This window comes from Triplophysa rosa, linkage group LG1 (assembly GCF_024868665.1).
Source record: "Triplophysa rosa linkage group LG1, Trosa_1v2, whole genome shotgun sequence".
NCBI classification, from domain to species: Eukaryota; Metazoa; Chordata; class Actinopteri; order Cypriniformes; family Nemacheilidae; genus Triplophysa; species Triplophysa rosa.
Window position 1 is genome coordinate 24,797,885 of NC_079890.1, and position 21,277 is coordinate 24,819,161.

The following is a 21,277-nucleotide window of genomic DNA, read 5'->3' on the forward strand; positions in this document are numbered from 1 at the left end:
GAGCAGCGTGCAGCTGAAGAAGTTTAACAAGAGGAAATGATTTATGATTTATCGGCTATAAAATATATCGCCCTAAATTTTATTATTTATGTATGGACACAAAACCAATGCAAGCGAAAGGGTGCCGGTTAACAACGTTCTTCAAAATATATTTGTTTATGTTGTGCGGGAGAAAGAAGGTAATACAGGTTTGAAATAGGGATGCAAAATAAATTATCGGCCATATCGGTATCGGCCGATAAATGGTCATTTTTAATGTTATCGGTATCGGTAACCCTTTCGCTTGCATTGGTTTTGTGTCCATACATCAGAAGGGAATGGGTGTTGGCGCTGTTCGGTTACCAACATTATACAAAATATCTTCTTTTGTGTTCTGTGGAAGAAAGTAATACAGGTTTGAAATGACAAGAGAGTAAATGATGACAGATTTTTTTTTTTTCGGGTGAACTATCACTTTAATGGTTCTTACATTATCTCCTTAACTTACCTCTACATCTAATCTTAACAAAAACCTTGTTGTTTTACATTATTAAAACATTTAGAAAGTTAATTATGGCATTTGAGGTTTAGATTCATGAGCCCATTTACCATTTTTACCAAGCTTTGTGATTTACAAAAATGGCATCACAAACCTGCACACACACCCTCTTAGAGTTATACGCACACTGTATACAGTACACACCAGCTCTCACAAATAGGCACACAAAGACAAAACGACTCTTCCTCTAAGTTTGTCTTGTCTTCCCATTGACTTAAAGGCAAGTATGTTGAATGACAGGGTGAATAATTCACATATATTTCAGGAGGAGTTGAAGTCTAAAGACTCCCACATATTTACATTGAAGTGAGTGAAAAAGATAAATGTTATTCTTGGATGTGAGGATGATAAATGAATGAAATGTTGTGGAGAAGATGATGAATGCATTGGATAGAGACATTGTACCGTGAGCACTGATGGTTTCATGAAACACTTTAGGTGTCAGTCACCTCCTCTGGCATCTGGATACGGGAAAGGACACAGTTTTACCTATGAAAGGGATTTGCTCAAAACCAAAGGTCAAAGTCAATCTGCTGGTCCATCTTTGAGCATCTATTGCTATTCCTTCGAAAACAGCCTTTGATTCACCTAAAGCTTGATTTATTGATCTCATGCATCTACATACCCAGCATCCCTCACTCACTGTGGTGAAAGGCATTGACACGGCATTCTGGCACTCAGATAACAAATGTCTCCTTTAACCTTGCTGGCGTTCCTCTCGTTCTATTTCACACAGGCCTTAAATCATCAGGTTGTGTGTGAAATGCTGGCTGCAACCAGTGGTGATGTGTGGGCACTGGCCATGCTAAAGAAAAGGAAATTAAGAACATATGATCGTTTCCTTAAAGCAACAAGCTTGTCTTGTTCAAAGTCTGATGAATAGTCCAATAACACATGGAAAATTAAAACAACGACAGGGTTGACAGCAAAACAGCATGTCTGCTGTGATGTTGGATGTCCAATCACCAACAATGTCTGTCTGTAACATAATAACACTAACTTTTCCTGCGCTGTAGTGGGCAGGGTGGGGGTCTTAGATTACCAGTAGAGATTACCAGTAATCTCAGTCTCCTTCCAGTTGGCATCACAACTCAATGACACCATCATCCTTCTTACTGCCAGGTCACACAATAGAGTCAAGAGCTCACATGTAGGCAAAATTTTGAAAAAATCCTAAGTAGCCCTGTGTTATTTTTTGAGGTTCTCTCTTCATTAAATTCCCACCATTCAAGACGGATTTTCTTCTCTCTGTGAAGGTCATAAATGTGTTTTGTGTTCAGACAGACAGGTCTTAAATCCCACAGTTACTCATGACCTCCCCCACTGTACGCAGAGTCTGTTTCCCCATATTAAATGACATCACAGGCTTAAATTTGTAATATCAACTCCCGAAACATTATTTGTTTGAGGCATTATTTGCTTTGATTTATGAATGCTGAAAATAGGAAAACTCTAAAAGTCTTAGTGAAAATAAATAGGCCTTTAGAAACTCTTCCAGAAAATGTATAGGCATGCATTAAAAAAAAGAGCTTCTGCTTATCTTTCCAGCAAATATTTCCAGTGTTGACATGTCTGCCCATGTTTTATTACGGAGCAGAAGGGCATCCCCATGGGGATTGGGTCCGTCTAGCCAGCCAGGAATCAAGCGCTAATCTCCGGACTACGGCCTGCAGGACTCATTCTGATGACATAGTCACAGCTGCACGGTCTAAACTGCTGCTTCTGTGAAGCGTAGAGCGCGGTGACTTCAAATACGAGCCGGGCCCTGCAGCGGCCAACTTGGTTCCTTTGCCCAAAACATGACATGAAGAGATAAATGCACATGCCTTAAAGACTTTTGCAGTGCCCTCTGCATTCTCCCGTTTTTGTCTCCAGCTAGCACCCTTTAATGTGGGGACAGCTCCAGGGATGCTCACCATCCTTACACAAAGAAAATATATTTTTCACTATCTATACATATATACTGTATACAGCTTCGGAAAAATTAAGAGACCATTCCAAATTTTCATTGAATCAGAATTTCTAGAAAACTTTGAATTTTTTTTTTGAACTTTTCCTAAATACATGTACAAATATTACTGTTGTATTGCTTAAAAGCAAATATGAATTTGGTTTGAATTTTTTTTTCTGTCATTTTGACCTGTTTCTCCAGTTTTAATTTTCTTTATATAAATGCAAATAGAATCAATGGGTCTCATTCACTAATAATTGCATAGATTTTTCGTATTTATACGCACATCTTTACGCCTTTCTTACTCTTTCACTGTATATGATGAAATAATTTAAAAATTAAATATACATCTAAGCGTATAACTATTATGAAACATACAATTTGTCAATTTGTCATAGAGAGAGACAGAGAAAGAAAGAGACTAGCGATTTTTGCGATTTTACGTGTGCTTTCGGCTGTTCCTATCTTTTTGCTTATATTTAGAATAAATTTTAGTACGAAAGTTTTAGCGAATCATGATTTGTTCGTGAAAACGTTTGTGCGCATGTTTACGCATGCTTAGTGAATGAGACCCAATATTTTATTTGAAATTTGGTAGAAATATTGTTAGTAGTTTACAGAATGAAAAAAAGGACAATTTTACCTAAACACATACCTATGAATAGTAAATAAAAAAAACAGAAAATGGTCTCTTAATTTTTCCTGTGGCTATATACTATATATGAAATTTCCAATATATGGAAATGTATTATTTAAAATATTGGATTATATTTTTCAGTATATTCCCATTCTTTTTGTTTCATATCTCATAATTCAAGATAGAAACAATGTCCAATTTTATAAAACCAAGCAGCAAAAACAAACTGTTTCCTTACATTTCATGTTATGTAATGTTGTGTCTTATGTATATTTAATGCACATGCTTTTGGAAACCAATATTTTTAGCGAGAAAATGCAGAAAGCCGAGTGTGTTTAGGAAAATAGATGGCTCTCTCAGTGCTCTCAAACTGACAAATGCTTCCAAACCAAAACCATTCCCCAGCGAGTGCTAAAAATTCAGCCTTTGTCCTTCCATACGACCAACGGTAGCTTAAATTTCATCGAGCGATTTGAACGCTCCACAAGCATGCCTACAAGTATGCACACATACGCAAGTATGTTCTAGGCCGCATCATTTTGGGCAGACACGTAGACAATGCCAGGCAGTATCAGGAAATATGAAGCAGTCCACAATGTTGTCTCAATTTCTCTAATTGTATGGCTTGAAATATGTGATTTTTTAAAGGATTCCCGAAATACAAAATTTAAACCAGAGCCAGCACTGGTTTGCAGCGAGGCAACCATTGACCATTGACACATTGTCATTTATGTGGCAAAGAGAGAAAAGTGGGAGCGAGAGGGCACATCGCGCAATGGATTGCGTTTCTTTCCTCAATGAAAATTGTAGCTTAGCCTTATGCCTCCAATCTGTCAATGGTTGGAGAGAAAATTAAAGGATTTTTCTCAGGTCTGTGGCACAGGTCTGGTGGTTGGGTGGAACTGGGTCTTCTAAGAACTCGACCCGGGGCGCCTGTCCGTTGTGGTGGCCGCAACTCTCGTCAGAGCTGTCATTTTCTCTAATCTCTCCCTGGCCTGCCCAGCTCTATTTTAAAGTCTTATTTTATCCATAGCCAAGAGAAGCAGGAATAGCATTGCTATCTCAGCACTGGAGAAGAGCGGTTCAAACCCTGGACATATGCTGACTGCACAAGCAGTCAGTGATTCTTCTGAATGATTGGTCGTAGTGGCCACTGTTACATTAAATATCTCAAATGGTTTTTGGAAGTGTCCATGGCCAAATAGGACATATTGTGATTATTCTGAAGGAAGCCATTGATTCATCACAGCTGTTACTCATCACATTACTGCAATAAAACGGATTCATTACAGAATCCTGGAATGCTCACAGTTATCTACTTGTTTCTTTTTCAAAGTATTACAGTAATAGTTCACCTAAAAATGAAAATTCTGTCATCATTTACTCACCCTCTTTTCATTTCAAAAATGACTTTCTTTCTTCCGCAGAACACAAAATAAAATATTTTGAAGAATGTTGTTAACCGGCACCCATCGACTTGAATTGGTTTTGTGTACATACAATAGAAGTGTAGATTGCGGAAATCATTTGCATTTGAATTCAGGTGTTTTTAAGTAACTTTAATGATTACATAATCACATTAGGCACATTTTGTTCAAAGAAAGCCTTCCTGAATGTATGTGTGTGTTTGCACTTGTGTCTATGCCATCTGCATTTGCTCGATCATTCTCTAAAGGACAGGTGTGTTGTTTTGACAGCTGGACCACAGGTAAATGGGGAGTGTGTAGCAGAACATGTGGAGGTGGGCAGCAGACGCGAAACATCCGCTGCATGAGGAAGGTGACGTACCAGCGGGAGGAGGTGGCAGCTTCCTCCTTGTGTCCAGTAATCTCACTAGCACAGCTTCAGCCATGCAACACACAAGCGTGTCCTCCTGAGTGGAGCACTGGCTCCTGGTCACAGGTGTGTTCATCTAAACATAACATCTTTTTTTTTCAAAATATCACAAACCAAAATTCACATATATGTGAAAATCAAACTCTATTTGAGTCATATTTATTTGCATTTGAGTAATATGTATTTGTATTTGAGTCATATTTATTTTTTATTTATTGTGTGTTTAACTAGTTACATAGGAGGTTAGGTGAGGATTTGAGATGCTTAGTACGGTATATCAGAAAAAGGTTGTATTTGTGCTGAAGCGCTACTGCCCCCTGCTGTTCAAATATAAGTAGCACATCATATTTCATTCCTCTTGTTTTAACTTTTAATTATTCTGTTGTTTAGATTAAGGATCTGTTCCCTGTGTACTGTAAGAACTGTTTTATTCTATTGTTTTCCTTGTTTTTATGAATTGGTTTAAATGCTCTGTGTAGTTGAATGGCTTGTGGCAGTTATTGCCTGAGTTTTGTTGTAAACTCACCTTTAAATTCATGCAAGCTCAAGGCCAGATTGATTGATTGATTAACCTGATAGTGAGAAAAAAAACACTAAAGAATGGGGATTTTCCTAATGTTGTCATATTAAATATTTTCCTAAATAATAAATCAGTGTTTTGCATACAGTTTATAAGATATTTGAGAATATTTCAATGCAGTAGTTGATATTGACTAAATTCCAGCTAAGGGACAGAGTGAGTTCCCTCTATCTGTCTCTAGAGTTCATATATGTTGTTGTACCTTTAAAATGTTTAAACTAACAGTGCACAAACCACACAAGAGTAACTTTCTTTTTCTGTTTATTAGCTTTCTTTCTTTCTTATACATTTCTTGAAAATCTTTTTAAAGGTCTTTTAAAGATGGTTTTACACACGCTGTTCTGCCAATGTCATATTAATCTAGAGTACCTATACAGTAGTATTGCATACGTCATATCTTCTAAGAGTATTTAGATTGAGCACATTTATAAAAGACAGATACAGCTGTATGATTATTTCCGGAAAGACACGAGCTGCTGGAGGCAGGCAGGAGGGATGGAACTAGAGCACGAGCACACAATCATCGCATTAATCCCTTCGTGTTTTTTACATTATTCATGTAACGTTACGCGCCGATTGCCAACAAAACACAGACATATGACTTAGTTTCACTTACCGCGTGAAGTTCATGTCTGGCATTTTTTAGACAATCTTGATGGTAGGCGGGTCTTACTATCGCTCGTCGGTTGGCGCATGGGTGGGCTTTAACTGTCTTTCGCCTTGCCGAGCTTTTCTGGGAGAGTTGCAAAATAAAAGGAATAGGATCCCTGTTACGAAACAGGGATCCAGACTTACAGTATAAAAAACTATCAGAAACAAGTTGGAGTGCTAGGGGAGTGTATCAAGCACAGAAATACTACATCATACGTCCAACTCGTTTTTTAACAAGTTGACCATGTTAAGCATGAGAAGCCAACACGTTTAACATTGTAAGGAAGTCAGAATGCATGAAACAGCATTAAATCCCCCCTTTAAATCAAGATATGACTGTTTTATTTGGTTTCATACAAACATACAAAAACACAAAGATGAACAAGTGTGCAGTTTTAGTAGACCCAGATTAATTTGTGCTTTGTGTTAGTGATGTTTATAAGAACGATAAATTAATTTATCCTAAATGATGACAGATTATAAATGCTTCTTTGGAGTTGTATAAATGCTCTTTGTTGTTGTTTAAGGAACTTCAATTTTCTTACCAATACTGTAATGACATTGAGGTCTGCAATTGGTAGATTTTTATGCTCTTTGGAACATTTAATATATAGTGTAAAAGATTTTTTGTGAATTTACAGATTTAATAAAGCTCTCTCTCTCTCTAGTGCTCTAAGAGCTGCGGGCGTGGGCTGAAGAAGCGTAGTGTTTTCTGCAGGAGCACTGATCCAGGTGCCAGGGCTGGGGTGGTACCTGACAGCATGTGTAAATTACACCTGAAGCCCAAAACCCAGGAGACCTGTGTGCTCAGCCGTTGCCCCAAGAATGAGCGTCTTCAGTGGATAACTAGCACCTGGGGAGAGGTAAGCCCCCTCATAGGAATATCAAAGGTTACCTAGATACATACCAAAACAGTTCTTATGCAGTATGCACATATTTTCACCCATTTATCTCTGATGCATGAATACGATTTTTTAATCCAATCGCTACTTAACAGAACACATGACATCTAAAATGCACAATATTATGTGTGCACATGGTTAGAATAACATCTGTGCATTGACATCGAAACATAAGTATGCAGATCCCAAGTTCTCCAGAACCGTTTGATTCCAGACAGTCATGCAGATAAGTGGCACAGCTGGGTCCTTTCCGTTGTCTCTCTTCCTATTATGCATTTGTATCTCACTCTACACAGAATTGTTAAGCCATTGCTATGGAAGCATGCAGTGACCTTGTCAAGAGTGCATATATATGTAGGTTAATATCTGATTGCGCTTCCTCTTGTTGTTTTAGTGTTCGGTCTCCTGTGGAGCCGGAGTGAAGAGAAGAGAGCTGCGCTGTGGAGAGAAAGACTCCCAAGGAGGCTACACAGAGTTTTCCACAAGGAGGTGCAGGAACCTGCATAAACCACAAACAGAGCTTGAGCAAGCTTGTAATAATGGCCCCTGCCCAGAGCCCACGCCTCAACTCCTTCAGCTTAGCCCAGACAAGAGCGGCACCTCAATGAACCCGGGCTGGTACTCATCTCCCTGGCTGCAGGTAAGCACAACAAACTTTCGTAACCAATCAAGATCAACAGAGCTGTTCAGTTTGTAGCCATAAAACATGCAGAAGAATGAGCACATTCAAGCTGATGGGAAACCCTGGGATGTTTAGTTTAGTCTTTTTTTAGAATGGAGGTTCTTATTGAATTGCATTTCTGTTTTTTTATAGATACTGTCCTGTTATTTGCTATAACATGAATTACACAGAAACATAAAATGTTCACACGTATAAATATAGAAACATCATTTTTATTTTACTTCTACATTGGGGGCCTTGAGTAGCAACTTTTTAAAGCACAGTTTTTTTAAACATTAGGGTACTTTTTAAAACCCCTAAAAAGTTTGGGTATGACTATGTGTAGTTTGTAATAGAATGTAAAACAGCCCAGTCACATTAAATAATGTTACCCACACCCATTTTATTGCTAACCCCCCCCAAAAAACACACACATGGTGAACCAGCCTTTCTGGCTGGCATACAAGCTCAGATGCACATTTAGTCCAGTCAATCTTCTTATAATTAAAAATACCTGATAATGATATCAATTGATAAGCTGCCAGACCTATGATCTTCCTGTTCTGTCTTTCAGTGCACGGTATCTTGTGGTGGTGGGGTGCAGACACGTATCGTCCAGTGTTTGAGACAGGGGCGTCCTTCAGTAGGCTGCTTACCTCATCACAAACCTATAAGCTCACAGGCCTGCAATACACACTTCTGTCCTGCTCCAGCTCCAGTCCCACCTCCTTCACCCTCACGTGAAGGTACAAGCTATCTTGACTAATACGTTTCCTTTCTTAGGAGCACGATGGTGATGACCTATTGCTTAATTCTTGGGGGAACAAACCAGCAACCTTCTGGTTACCAGCCATGAGCTTTCTCACCTTTACTTATTTATCTCAACTCACAAACAGTATACATAATGCTTTGAAGGACATAGCGCTCTTATCTCATCCGCTAGCTACTGAGGCTGATTGGTAGATCGTCACTTCATCGACATTCTCTGGAAAACACTTAATGAGAAAATATGTACTTTGAATGCACTGCAAGTCACATTGGTTAAAATCTTACGCCAAGTGGATAAATATAATGTTAATCTATCTACCACAGTGTTAATTTATAACTTTTATTCTGATTGCAACAAAATATAATAATAGCGAATGCATCATATGCAATTATCAATCTTGATAAACACCAGTGGTGTTTTTTATTTATTCATTCATTATGTAGTGGTAAAAACAAAGTGGTTAAGTATTTCTAATGCTCTACTTTTTGCTTGATTTAATGCCACAGTGGGAGTTGCATGTTGCAAAAAAACAGATTCAAAACCAGACAAAAATGTAAATGTTGTTTATAGTTCATTAGAATGTAAAGCAAAACGTTTGAACATCATAATCACCATGAGAAATGTGTGATGTCAATGTCTCCTACACAATAATTAAAATAACAAAAACATTATAAAGACTTCAAAAGTTCTTCTATAGTATATGCCACAGAGTTTATACTTATAGACAAGTGTTTGTTCTAGAGGGAGAGCTGAGTTGGAAATTCAGAGAGTAGGTCAGGGTCTTATCAGTATGCCGGTGCAGTTTTTCCAAGTGCTTTGCAACACGTTGTCTCTTTTCAGAGTAAACAGTACTTAAACATTAACATTTAGTGTTTGAGTGGACACACTTGTTTTTATGGCTAAAAATGAATAACAATCATTATGTGCTTTTCCCTCCACAGAAGATCAGCCTTGTATTGACTTCTTCAGCTGGTGTCATCTGGTGCCTCAGCATGGTGTTTGCAATCACAAATTCTACGGTCAACAATGCTGCAAGTCCTGCTCCACCAAACGACAGTAAAGCTAATGATGTTCACCTCCCTTGAGCCTCCCCACTCATTCTGAGATTTGTACTTATTACGATAAGAATGACCACTATGGACAAAGTTGATTTTGCGAGATGTGGGAAAGAAAGGCATTCCAATGGAACATGTTTCCTGAATTAAGAGACGTTATAATTACGAAAGACTGGAGAGGAACTAAAGTTCTGTTAGAGCCAAACTCAATCATTTGGAAAACTACACCTGCTTTTGGCTTCATCAGTGACTCATGACTGGAATTGTACTGTAGTTCTTCAGACTGCAGAACATCTTCGTTTTTTGAGTTGGACTGTCAGTCAAAGCCATTCAGAGAATTCCAGGACATCGTATATGTATTACAATGAAGAATGCCAGGTTAACATTGAAATCACTCGGGGTGATGTGTAAAGTGCGACTGTGTCTGAAGTACTGTAGAATTTGTGTTTGCTCTTCAAGCTCCAAACAAAACCTTGTCTCCCTGCACACCCAGACATTTCTTCAGTATGTAACTGAGGTGCTACATTTGTTCCTGTAGTTATTTAATGAATAAGTGAATCTGTGTTTTTGGTGCAATAGGAAGTGCATTGCACATTCTCATTCCATAGTGGTCAGTGGTGCTGCCTTGTGTTTATTTCCTCACCTTTTAAATGTATTTGACTGATGCTTTTATCAAAAGCACCTTGCGGTTTAATGCATACACATCATCTGTGTTTTCCAAGAATCAAACCCACGCTTGCTAGTGCAATACTTTACCATTTGAGCTACTGGAACTCACTGCTTACATAGTGCAGTCTTTCTTCTATAAACTGTTCTTGTCAAATCTGTTTTGATATGTTACAAACTAACCTTTTCTTTTCAGACAATGGTCTAAATCCCCCGGTCAAGTGCATCCAGATCTCCGCTTGATTTAAAGAGACATTAACATGCTCACATAATCTAAGTGGAACTTGTCCGACTTGATATCGTCTGCTGTAAGGTTCAATTCTAATCCCATCTGATCATCACAGAAGACTAGAGAAGGCAAGATAGATTTATCATTAATGAAGATCAGTGTTTCTGCTAAATTATGTAGTGGGTCCAATGGAGGATGAACTAAGTTTGTGTGTGTTTTACCCGGTGTGTGTGTAATTTGTGTGCAGTTCCTGCCGCGCTGTCTCCCACGTGATGTACGAGAGGGCCGAGCTCGTCCCAGATGTGTGTCAGAGAGAGTAGAGTAGTTGCTTTCAGTCACTTTGGGGGGACCAATTAGTGTGCAGAAGTGAGTGTCATGTTCTGGAGGAGGTGCAGCTAACGAACCCAAACCTCTCGGGACTTGGGACCTCATCTCAGTTTACTTTGTTAGTGCTTTCTGTCTCATCCTCTCTATCTGTCTTTTCCTTCCTCTTTTTCTCTACGTCTCTGTCTGGACTGCACTCGGGTCCACTGGGCTACTGTTGTACGTGCCCAGGGCTAGTGCTTGGCAGAAAAGCTGAACTACAAATTCTCATGTCCTCACCTTAGTAATCTTTGAACAGGGTTCAGGTAAGACGGGCCAGAGCCCTTCTCGGGCTAGGAGTGCTCTAACAGTAAACATTGGAGCAGACGGGACTTGAGAGATACACCCGGCACTGATTCTGTCCTCATTGCATTCCTAACACTTCATTACCAATCCCCAGTCCCTTGAAGGCATATTTGCATATACTAATAAGTGCAAAAGGTCACTACAAAAGTAGATTTTGCACTGCAGGGTGCTGTACCCTTTTCTTTTGCCTGAAACATTTTAAATGACACTCAGAAGTTTATTTCTTGTTATATAACTTTGCTGAAACGTGTAGAAGCCTTTTATGTTATGTTTGTTGCTTACTCATCTTTAAAAGTTTTCCTGATTGTGACCAAACGTAAATGCATTGTTTACCCGTGTCATTACTTATGTATGTTGTACAAATGACGAGTTGTTTTGCGATGTCTTTCATCACTGTCTAAATGGAAAAAGTGTGTAATTTATTATGTCTTCATAGTTTCTGGGCTACAGTGTTTGTTTTGAGGGGAGCTGCCTTTATAATAGCACACTATAACTGTAATATTTAATGCTTTCACTGAAAGTTTTACAATTAAAAGTATTTGATTTACTGAATTCCTTTAGTGATGCTTTTTCTATTGCACATGCACGAGAAAGATTGTTTTTCTGTGTAAGGAGAGAAGAGATAGTGCTTGACGGATGGAAATGCTGCAAAATTTAAAAAAATGAAAAATGATATGCTGTCACCACAACAACAAAAAACTGTAAAATTACAAAGAACATCAAGCCAGAAGGAAAGTGGATTTTGGATAAGCTACTCCCCTACTGCGTATTCTTGCAAAGACAGACTTGTTCTTCATGCACATAAACAAAGCAACGCCCCTCAAAGATGCCACTAAGGACATACAGTATTATAATAAGCTAATACAGTATAAAAAAGCATGCAAGTCATAATGTTTCCAAGCCAATTGCAACATGTTAAATACCCCAAACATTCATTTCCCCCCTCTCTTTTTGTTCCAGACGAAATGTTCCTGTGTGTACTAAATGCCCTAGTAAATCACAGAGAGTTTGCTTAAGTCCTCCCATGACACTCTTGCATATCTTTTCCTCCTCATAATATGCAGGCATTTGTCATTTTTTGTCATATTTCTTAATTTCCTTTGTGTACAATTATTTGTGATAATTTCTGACAGCATCGAGAGACTCGTAAGAGAAAGGAGCAGTTCCTCATCCGTGTCACTCGATGAACAGACACTGATTATGAAGACTGAATACCAAGCACGTCTGTGGCATTTCTATATCCTCTTGTGCATGCCGCAAACTCTCTTTGTTTCTCTACGTGCTCCCTCCCTCCCAACTGCGTACGCGCGCGCACTCCATATCTCTCTCTTCTCACACACACACACACGCACGCACAGCACGCACGCACGCACGCACGCACGCACACACACACACACACAGTGTCTCTCTCTTCTCTCTTACTCTTTCACTTCAGCTATGGCTATATGATGCTTCTTTGGAGCACCCCTCACTTCTGAGGCATTCTAATAGCATCTTAACAGGGCGTTGGCCACAAGCACTCTCTTGTTCACCTTCTGTTTGTCTCTTTTTCAGCTCTCAGATAAAGTGATAACTGTCATCTTGTCCAGACATATCTTCAATCATCAGTTAAGCCATTTCCTCCGTGCCCCATCGGTCTGACTGCAAACAGTAGATAGACATGTACAGGATCACATTCTACTGACATGAATCAAAGTATAAAGAGTGACAACTGCATTTACATTAAAGGTCCAATGTGTAATTTTTTGGAGGATCTATTGATAGAAATACAATATTTTATACAGTACATAATGAAGCGTTATGTTTTTATTACCTTAGAATACGTTATTTCTATCTACATACACCGTGGGTCCCCTTGCATGGAATTCACCATGTTGTTTCTACAGTAGCCCGGACAAACTGCTCTACAGAGCGCATTTTGTAAAATACGTTATCTCCTTCAGCAAAGAAGCGAAAACACGATGACATCATAGTTCTGTGTCAGCCACCTAGTGCTTCAAAAGGGAGGGGGGGCGGAGTGAGCCGTTGGTTGCAATTCGCAAATTTCATACACTGGACCTTTAAATGCTACAGTAAATGTCCCAAATGTCTGTATGGAATATAGGAGTCACGCCTGTCTACTGAATGTAAACAAGAATTAGGGATGGCAACATATTAACTCATTTGGTATTGACTATTTTATGATTTTTTTATAAACCAGACCAGCAACGTGGTCTGACAAAATTACCATCAGTTGTTGTGCGGTGATTTCAGCCATATTTAAACAGCCTACTATCTAACTTACTGAAAAAGCTGAAATTTGTCCAAAAAAGAAGCGCTAAATGCTGGTTCAGTTGAATATTTAAATACTCCATTATTTGTAAGTCACTTTGAATACAAGCGTCTAAACGAATAAATATAATAAATGTAAACTTGTGGTTGATTTCATAAACGTATCATATGAAAGTATGCGATAGCATATGCAGCAATCGGCTCTTTAAAGGGGTACTTCACCCAAAAATGAAAATTCTGTCATCATTTACTCACCTTCGAGTTGTTCCAAATCTGTATGAATGTATTTGTTCTGATGAACACAAAGAAAGATATTTGGAAGAATGCTTATAACCAAACAGATCTTGCCCCCCATTGACTCCCACAGTAGGAAAATTTACTTTATCATTTTTTGTTCTGTTGAACACAAAAGAAGACATTTTGAAGAATGTTTGACAGCAAACAGTTCTGGAACACTTTTGACTGTAGAGTTGACTTCTATCCAATCGCTGAGCTGCTTCATGTATTAGCGCGCAAACGCAGCGGAGATAGGAAAATCTGAAAACACCAATGAATGAACATTTGAACAAAACATGGGGTACATTTAGCATACCGTATTATAAATCCAGACAGCAGCGAGAATGTGTATTTTTTTATAGTCACGGTTAAGTTTCCCATGTACTCCAAGCATAAACCAACAGGTACATTTAAGGTGTACGTACTTGTGCACGGCATCTTTTCTATATTTTATGCAAAATAACGGCACTCGTAGAGCGATATGCGGCGACAGAAGCGATGACAGATGAAAGATGACCAAACTGTCATAGAAGTAGACTAGGCCTGGCCCAGAGCCATTGAAAAACAGAGTTATGACACTCACATAGACATCCGTTGGAAGAATGGAATGCGGAAGTAACTCGTATCATGGAGCAACCAATAGTTCCAAACACTGCACTGAAGCCCATTCATTTCAATGTGTCCCAAATGCATTTGCGGTACAGTTGGTGAAATAACGGCATGTTTATACATTTTAGCGAGTTGGCGGATATATGTTATATTCATAGATCTTATATTCATATTACTCCCCAGAAAAAATGCTGCTATAAATGTAGACAACGTAGTATTCAGTGTACACGATGTGCTAATATATTTAGCAAAAAGTATGTAAATATAGTTGCTGTTATCTGTTTCACTAAAATCCATTTAAATAGGTTGACAGCACGGATTTGTTTGGAACTATTGAGGGTAGTGTTGTCACAGTACCAACATTTCAGTAGTTGGTAACAATACCAGTAAAATTCCACGGTTCTCAGTACCAATTTCGGTACCAAAGCAAAACACCAGTACATGCTAATTGAAACACAATTTTATTAATAAAGCTCATTGTTAATATAAATGTATAAAAAGCAATGCCATTTTGTATGCATTAGGTATACAAGTTAATTGTTGCTGAAACTGTTGTGTGCTCACTGGGGTCTTTCATGCTGATGAACATCCTCCTCAGTCTGCTGCTGTAAAAGACAAATGGAATAAACTTCAATAAGGCAACTGACTGAAAAAACATGCATATGCAATATTAAAACAAACCTCAGTTTTATACTGCATTTACACAAGATTACTTACATTAAGGCAACTGTATATTAAAATAATAATAAATGCAACAGATAGATTTTTCTTTATTTTAAATTTGGCTTTTTAAACCTAATAGAGTTATCTATCCAAGACATACACATTGCTAGTCATGCATCTATTGTTTTCTAGCACGTAGATTTCGGATAGGCCTATATAAAACAGGTACTGTAAACCCCATCATGTCCTCCGATTTATTTTACCCCATTAGTTTTAAAAGCATTAAATGGTTAATAAGGACACTTGACTGGATTAGCATAAAGAGGGACGTTTATTTTAATATAACCTTTAACTTAACATATGATTCAACATTCATAATGCAAACGCTAACAGAATTTGAAACTTGCCGCTTGAACTTGTTCAAATAAATCCGGATGTTTCCTCCTTTCACTACAAAACTCCATTCGTTTTCTTTGTGATATTTAATCGGAAGTATTTCTCTACGCATCTCTTGTGGATCGGAGCCGTGCTTATCCGCTCATCACGTCTTATTGCGTCTATAAAAAGTTTCCGACTGACAACCTGTCAAATCAGTATCAGCATCAGTACCCGGGTCTTATGAAAATTAGGTACTGCCAACTTTTTTATTTTTAGGTACCAACTTGGACTCGAAGTACCGGGACTTTTGACAACACTAATTGAGGGCTCCATGAACCACGTGACCACACGGCGGAGAGATCGAGTGTCGTAACTCTCACATTCAACGGCTCTGGCCTAGCCTATTTGTGCTTCTAGTGTTAAACCTCATTTAACGTGAGATGTACTCATAAAACCTGATGCACGTGTTGTGATATGGACGGGTTGTTGATTTTGTCTTGTATTCAAAATATTTTAAGGAAGACTTGCATTACACTATTTAAAGGGAGTGAACTTGGTAAGGGAAAGCTGTTGTTCTCACTGGTTTGTAACCTGGCTGTCGTGAATGTACTTTAATTTGGCACTATACCTAAATCCCATACCTAAACGTGATATAAGGCCATACATGAACACTAAGAAAACATTTAAAAATGTATAGTTATATATTTCTAATTATGCTAATATGCAGTATATACAGTGAGGAAATAATTATTTGATCCCCTGCTGATTTAGTAAATTTGCCTGCTTACAAAGAAATTAAGGGTCTATAATTTTTATGGTAGGTTTATTTTAACTGATAGAGACAGAATATTAAAAAAATCAGGGGGAAAAATGTTATGTAAAGGTTATAAATTGATTTGCATTTCAGTCAGTGAAAGAAGTATTTGATCCCCTACCAACCAGCAAGAATTCTGGGTCCACAGATTGGCTATGTGCCTATATGGATCACAGATTAGTCCTGTCACTTTAAGAAAGTAATCCTAAATCAGCTTGTTATGTATATAAAAGATGCCTGCCAACAGAATCTGTATCTTCCATTTCAACCTCTCCACCAACATGGTCAAGACCAAATAGGTTTCAAAGGATGTCAGGGACAAGATTGTAGACCTGCACAACCCTTGAATAGGCTACTGACGGAAGCTTGGTGAGAAGGAGCCAACTGTTGGTGTGATTATTTGGAAATAGAAGAAATACTAAATAACTATCAATTGCCGTTGGTCTGGAGCTCCCTGCAAGATTTCTGCGACAGCAACACATAGAATATTTCGTAATTTGGCAGCATTTCTAAGGTGGAGGCTGTTTTTGTGACATTTGAGATGTGATTTTTAAATGACAGGTTGATGTCTAATATAACACCTAGGTCTTTAACTGTATTTGTTGGAGTAACAGTGCAGCCTTCAATTTGCAGGTTATAATCCAAAATAATCTGCTCACGTGTCTTTGGTCCGATAAGTAATATTTCTGTTTTATTAGAATTTAAAAGAAGGAAATTACAAGTCATCCAATGTTTTATGTCTTTGATGCACTCTGCCAATTTGGATAGCTGGAAGGAATCATCTGGTCTTGATGAGATATATAGCTGAGTATCATCTGCATAACAGTGGAAGCTAATTCCATGTTTTCTAATGATGTTTCCAAGGGGCAGCATGTATATGGAGAATAGCAAGGGTCCTAAAACCGATCCCTGAGGTAATCCATAATTTACTTGCGTTAGATTTGATGATTCCCCATTTAAATTGATAAATTAATGTCTGTCTGATAAGTAAGATCTGAACCATTGTAGTGCCTGTCCCTGAATACCGGTATAATTGTGTAAGCGATCTAGAAGTATTTTATGGTCTACAGTATCGAACGCAGCACTAAGGTCAAGCAGGACTAGGAGTGAGATGTTACCTTTATCTGATGCTATAAGCAGGTCGTTTGTAATTTTAACGAGTGCAGTTTCAGTGCTATGATGAGGTCTAAAGCCTGACTGGAATTTTTCGTGTATGTCATTATTTTGTAAGAAAGAGCACAACTGAGTGGACACTACTTTTTCTAGTATTTTAGACAGGAAAGGGAGATTTGAAATCGGTCTATAGTTTCCTAGTTCATTGGGGTCTGAGTTTGGTTTCTTGATAAGAGGCTTAATGACGGCCAGTTTAAAGGCTCCTGGGACATGGCCTAGATTAATTGACGAGTTGATAATGTTATAAATGGGCTCAATTGCAACGGGTAATACCTCTTTTAATAATTTAGTTGGTATGGGGTCTAATAAGCAAGTTGAAGGTTTAGATGTTGCAATAAGTTTAATTAAATCTTCCTGTTTTATAGGTGAAAAACACTAGCCTTTCTTTTGGGTCGATGGTTGGTACTAATTTATAGGACAGACTTGGAGGTTGAGTTTTTACTATTTTGTCTCGTATGTTTTCGATTTTCTCTGTAAAAAAATTCATGAAATCATTGCTACCAAGGTGCGGCGGAATACCCAGGTCAGGTGAAGTCTGTTTATTTGTTAGTTTAGCAACTGTACTAAATAAAAACCTTGGATTATTTTTGTTAGTTTCTATGAGGTTACGGAGGTGCTCAGCCTTTGCTGCTTTTAGTGCCTTTTTATAACAGTTTGCACTCTCTTTCCACGCAATTTTAAAGACCTCTAATTGGATTTGTTTCCATTTGCGCTCCAGTTTACGTGTTTCTCTTTCAAGGGCGCGAGTGGTGCTATTGTACCATGGTGCTGCGTTTTTCTCATTAATCTTTTTTGACTTCATAGGTGCGACAGCTTCTAATGTATTAGAGAAAATAGTACCCAATAATGCTTATTTCTATCGGAAATGTCTTACCTCCCTGCTTGCCAACAAGGGTCTCTCCACCAAGTACAAAGTTTTGTTTTGTTCGGGGATTAAATACTTTTTTCACTGACTGAAATGCAAATCAATTTATAACATTTAAATATTTTTTTACCCTGATTTTTGAAAATATCCTGTCTCTATCAGTTAAAATAAACCTACCATAAAAATTATAGACACTTCATTTCTTTGTAAGCAGACAAACTTACAAAATCAGCAGGGGATCAAATAATTATTTCCCTCACTGTATATATGCAAATATAAAGCAGATAACCTGTTTTTTCCACTTATATGTTTCCATACTTGTAAATTGAGACATATTAAAGTTATTCACTAAAATATGTTATATATTTGTTACATATATTAAAATGTTATAGTATTTTAAAATATATGTTGCATGGATATGTACAAGTGTGTGTGTGTATCTGTGAAAGCCATACATGAACATATACAGTATGTTCAGAATCACTGTTGCATATGAACAAGGCAAGCCATATCCATACTTTCTATATTCTAACAAGCATTCTCCCTACTCTATTTTTGCCCCACTTCCCATTTCTCTTTTTGGTACGCGCACACACACCCTTTCTCATTGCCTCTGTGGGAGAATTTCAGCGTAGGTTATTTCAGGAGGATTAAAACGTCAGTGTGGGTTTAGATGGCTGTGATTGTGTCTGGGCTCAGGAGCGAGGCTCATTTGTAGCTGTCAGTCGGCATTGGCCTTTTCTCAGTAATGTAAAGATGGCAGTCTCCGTGGCCCCATTTGTCGCGGCAAGAGCGATCTCGCAGATTATCATCTCAAAGGGGCTGATAGCGGCTCGCTCCACCTTTGTGTGGCTGCCTCTCCAGCTGAGCGGAAGACCTCCGACCCTCACAGCCACGACTCCTGGAAGCTCTGCGACTTTGAAAAGTTTTACTGGTGGCATTACACCCCTGTCAGAAAGTCTATATAGGGGAGGTTTTTGGAATGCCACCCACATTTTATAGGTTGTCTGGGGAAAACGGGTTTGTGTTATGGAACTTTACATATCAGTGTTTTTTGCATGCTCCTGTGTGGTGCAGGAAAAAAGGGTTTTGTCAGATTTTTTTTGCTTAAGGATGTGCTTCATGTGGGGAACATCTGGACTGAGTGTTGAGGCAAGCATACTGAATTTTATTATGTATAATATCTTAAAGGGATAGTTTACCCCAAAATACAAATTTTGTCATCATTTACTCACCATCGAGTTCTTCTGATGAAAGATATTTGGAAGAATGCTTATAACCATAGTAGGAAATATTACTTTGTAAATTTCTTTGTTCTGTTGAATGCAAAAGAAGATATTTTGAATAATGTAAGAGAGTAAGCAGTTCTGGGGCATTTTGACTATCATTGTCATTTTTCCTGCTAGTCCATGGGGTCCAAGAACTGTTTGGTTACAAGCATTTGTCCAAATATCTTTCATTGTGTTAATCCAAACAAAGAAATGTATACAGGGTTGGAACAACTAGAGTGAGCAATTCATGACTCATTTTTGGGTGAACTATCCCTTTAAAATTCTGTCATCATTACTTACCCTCATGCTTTTCCATACCTAAATGACTTTTTTCTGCAGGGTGCAAAAGAAGATATTTTAAAGAACATTGGTAACCAAACAATACTGGCCTCCATTTACTGTCATTGTATGAACAAAATCACTGAGATATTTCTGGGAATATCTTTTGTGTTTTGGACATCATGAAGGTGGATAAATCCCATATCACTTTAAAGGTGCAGTGAACTAGGACCACAATTGGTTATTGTTACCTTTGGTACCAATTGTTATACAATTGGTAACTTTTGTTATCTAAGAGGGAATCGTATTCAAGCGAACATCCTGTAAATTGTCAGACCTGAAAACGCCCTTGTTACTGAAATAACAACTGTTATTAACACGAGGCTCAGTGAACGGCAGGTCCTGGAATGCACCTATCTATAGATAGGTTGAACACCGCCTCCACAGAAGAATATCAACGCCTACTTCTCGAGCCCTGCCCACTGGTTCGCGCATGACAGTACTGAACACAATCTGCACGGAACCAGATAGAGCGAGTGTAAGCATCATGCCGTTAAAGATCGCAAAATATTGTGCAGTGCCTGGTTGTGGAAGAACACAGTCGCTGCATAACCTTCCTTCGGATTCCGACAGTAGGAATGCGTAGTTGAAGTTCATTTTTAAAAACGTTCCAGCTCACTTGGGGGAAACATTGAGCGTTGTTCACTTCATTTCAACGCGGATTCCTTGAACAAGTCTTTGCGGAGAGACTAAAATTAAGAAGCAGTGCTGTACCGTCAATATTGGATCCGATAGGAATGGAGCAGCAATCTTAAGTGAGTAAAACATATTTGTACTATGCGTCACTATTGCTTTGTTAGAGATCGCTTGATATGCCCTGATAATATTACCTGGAGACCTCTAGTCATTTGTAATAATTGTAATCGGCATCTCTGTGATTTGGCGGGCTCATATATCATTTTTCAAGGTTTTATCCACCGTTTGCAAATAATGGAGGCTGCTTTGAAGTGTTTTGATATTATTTCTGGTGCTGGGTCATATCCATATCTGCCAACACTGTCGTTTGGCCGGGAGTCTACCGTTTGTTTATTTATCATGAAAACTAACATTTGAGACCCGTAATCGCGGTGATCTTCTGTCCGGTTCGCGGGTCTTAAATGCTGACATGAACGGTCATATATCACTAAACACCATACAACTATAGGCTATACAAACTATATGCAAAGCCTTGCCATCACATCCGGGAAATAAGTCCGTAAATTTGAGTAAAATCACGTAACGTAACATTACGTGTCTAACCAAATTCACAGAAGGCTCCAACCAAGTCAACTACGCAAGCTGCTATCCAATCATAGCAGTGGGCGTTTACTTCCAAGTCTTCTATGCGGCCCGCCCTTAAAAAATCGTTTCTCCAGCCGGTCTCAAAACCAGGGTAGAAAATAGCCTATTACTTATTGATTTTGATGTTTTCGAATGTAAAAACCACGCAAATGTCGTAAGTAGACATCAGACAATAGTATAAAACAATAAAAAC

The 21,277-nt window shown here is 38.4% G+C and overlaps 1 protein-coding gene across 3 annotated transcripts in view; it reads left to right on the forward strand.

Annotated features, from left to right (window-relative positions):
• adamts18 (ADAM metallopeptidase with thrombospondin type 1 motif, 18) overlaps positions 1-11,696 on the forward strand; it is a 54,048-nt gene extending 42,352 nt beyond the window's left edge. For all 3 annotated transcript variants that reach the window (XM_057346313.1, XM_057346322.1, XM_057346331.1), the window contains 5 exons: positions 4,824-5,028; positions 6,862-7,056; positions 7,490-7,735; positions 8,331-8,502; positions 9,467-11,696. In XM_057346313.1, the coding sequence (XP_057202296.1) occupies positions 4,824-5,028; positions 6,862-7,056; positions 7,490-7,735; positions 8,331-8,502; positions 9,467-9,585 (937 nt within the window). In that variant the 3' untranslated portion in view covers positions 9,586-11,696. The remainder of the gene's footprint in view (positions 1-4,823; positions 5,029-6,861; positions 7,057-7,489; positions 7,736-8,330; positions 8,503-9,466) is intronic.
• Positions 11,697-21,277: the final 9,581 nt, after the last annotated feature.